The 1669-nt window shown below is 70.9% G+C and overlaps 1 protein-coding gene across 1 annotated transcript in view; it reads left to right on the forward strand.

Annotated features, from left to right (window-relative positions):
• The first annotated feature begins 1316 nt into the window (after positions 1 to 1316).
• Positions 1317 to 1669, forward strand: part of VSTM2L (V-set and transmembrane domain containing 2 like) — a 5257-nt gene continuing 4904 nt past the window's right edge. Inside the window, exon 1 of the mRNA XM_026042147.1 lies at positions 1317 to 1356. Within this exon, the coding sequence (XP_025897932.1) occupies positions 1350 to 1356 (7 nt within the window). The 5' untranslated portion in view covers positions 1317 to 1349. The remainder of the gene's footprint in view (positions 1357 to 1669) is intronic.

Here is a 1669-nt window from a genome sequence, read left to right on the forward strand (position 1 = left end):
GGGAACGCGGGGCAGGGGAAGCCGCATGGGAGGCAGGGCTGGGCGCTCTGCCCTGCCCGCCGCGAGGCCGGGCTGCCCGCGCGGGATCCAGCGCCGCTCCCAGGCTCCCGGGTCAACGTTTGCTCCCTGGCAAAGTGCGCTCTGCTCCAAACACCAGATTTTTGCTGTTGTTTTAATTTGCAGTGCAAATCTGAGGTAACTGCCCCTGCTACGGCAGCGAGTAGGGTCAGAAATGAGAGTTGCCTCCTGAAGCAGCCCCTGGTCAGTGCCGCGCGACTCCGTCCTGCACAACGGCACCGGGAGGCACCGGGGCAGGGGGCCGGAGCCCGCGGCTGCTCCCGAAGGCCCTGAACGCGCGCGGCCGTGGGCACGAGCGCGGCGGCCGGAGCGGCGCTCTGTTTATGCACCGGTCTGTCGCGCGCTCTGTTCTCGGTGACCGGGCCGGCGTCCCTGGGCGCAGCTCGGCGCACGCAGCTCCGTTCATGGGGGCTGACGGGCAGCTGGGAGCACGYGGGACCTGGTGTGACGGCTGCAGCACGTGCTGGAAACGGCTGGTGCCGCAGCAGGAGGCAGCGCCGGCAGCGGCAGCCGAGCGTGCGGCCGGGCAGCCCCGCGCGCCGCCCTGGACAGGCGGCAGCTCCGTCCCCRTGCCGGGACCGAGTGCCCGCGGGCACCGGAGCAGCCGCCCTGCCTGGGCACGGGTGGCTGCGGGCTCAGCACGGGCAGCAACCGGCCCGGGGCTCGGGGCAGTGGTGCTGGCGCGAGTGCGGGAGCTGCTGCAGGTGCAGGTGCGGGTGCAGGTCCTGGTGCAGGTCCTGGTGCAGGGCTCGCAGCCGGTGCTGCCACAGCTTGCTCGGGGGCAGCGCCAGGGCCTTGGGGGGCAGCGCGGGAGCCCCTGACCTCAGCCCCATCTCAGCCCCCTGAAGTCAAGGGAAGGGAGGCCGGAGCCGCTGCAGCTCCTTCCCACTCCCTCCTCCTGCCCTTCCTCCCCCAGCCGCGGGGATCCACAGGGATCCCCTCGTTGCTGCCTGTGCCCCACGCGCCGCCCTTGGTGCCCTGCGGCAGCACCCGGGTGCTCTGCCCGTGCCGAGCGGCTGCTGCAGCGCATGGGGCCATGGGAGGTGCCAGGAGGGAGGGATCCCACGGTCCCCCCCAGCGCCTATAGGGCCCCAGAGCCCAGCCCTGCCGGGGGGACAACGAGGCAGCGCCTATATCTCAGCTTTATGGAGCCCCGAGCCGTCCCAGCAGGCGTTTTCAATTCCGTTTATCTCTGTTTCCCCATTGAGTTCATTTTATTTCCCCTGATTTTTGTTTCCTGGAAGATTTATCGATCCTGATTTTCTCAGTTTATGACAGGTAGCAGCCATAAAGCAGCAGCGCAGCGAGGCCGTTGCGGCCCCCCCGCCGCCCGAGGGACGCRGCGCCAATGTCAGCGCAGGGGGCAGGCGCCGGTGCCGGTGCCGGTGCCGCAGGTTGTGTCCGGGCCGGTGCTGCGTGGGAGCCCGTCCGGCCCTGCCGGTCCCGGCCGCGTGTGGGGTCGGATTTGTCCCGGGGCCGCCCGGGCTCCCCAGTGCCGGCAGCCGGAGCGGCTGCTCCGGGGATGTCTGTGCTGCGGGGCGGCCGGAGGGGTCGGTGCAGGAGGCCGGGACTCAGGCAGGGCATGGGGCTC

This window comes from Nothoprocta perdicaria, unplaced genomic scaffold (genome assembly GCF_003342845.1).
Source record: "Nothoprocta perdicaria isolate Ctin4 unplaced genomic scaffold, notPer1 scaffold_3, whole genome shotgun sequence".
Classification (NCBI taxonomy): Eukaryota; Metazoa; Chordata; class Aves; order Tinamiformes; family Tinamidae; genus Nothoprocta; species Nothoprocta perdicaria.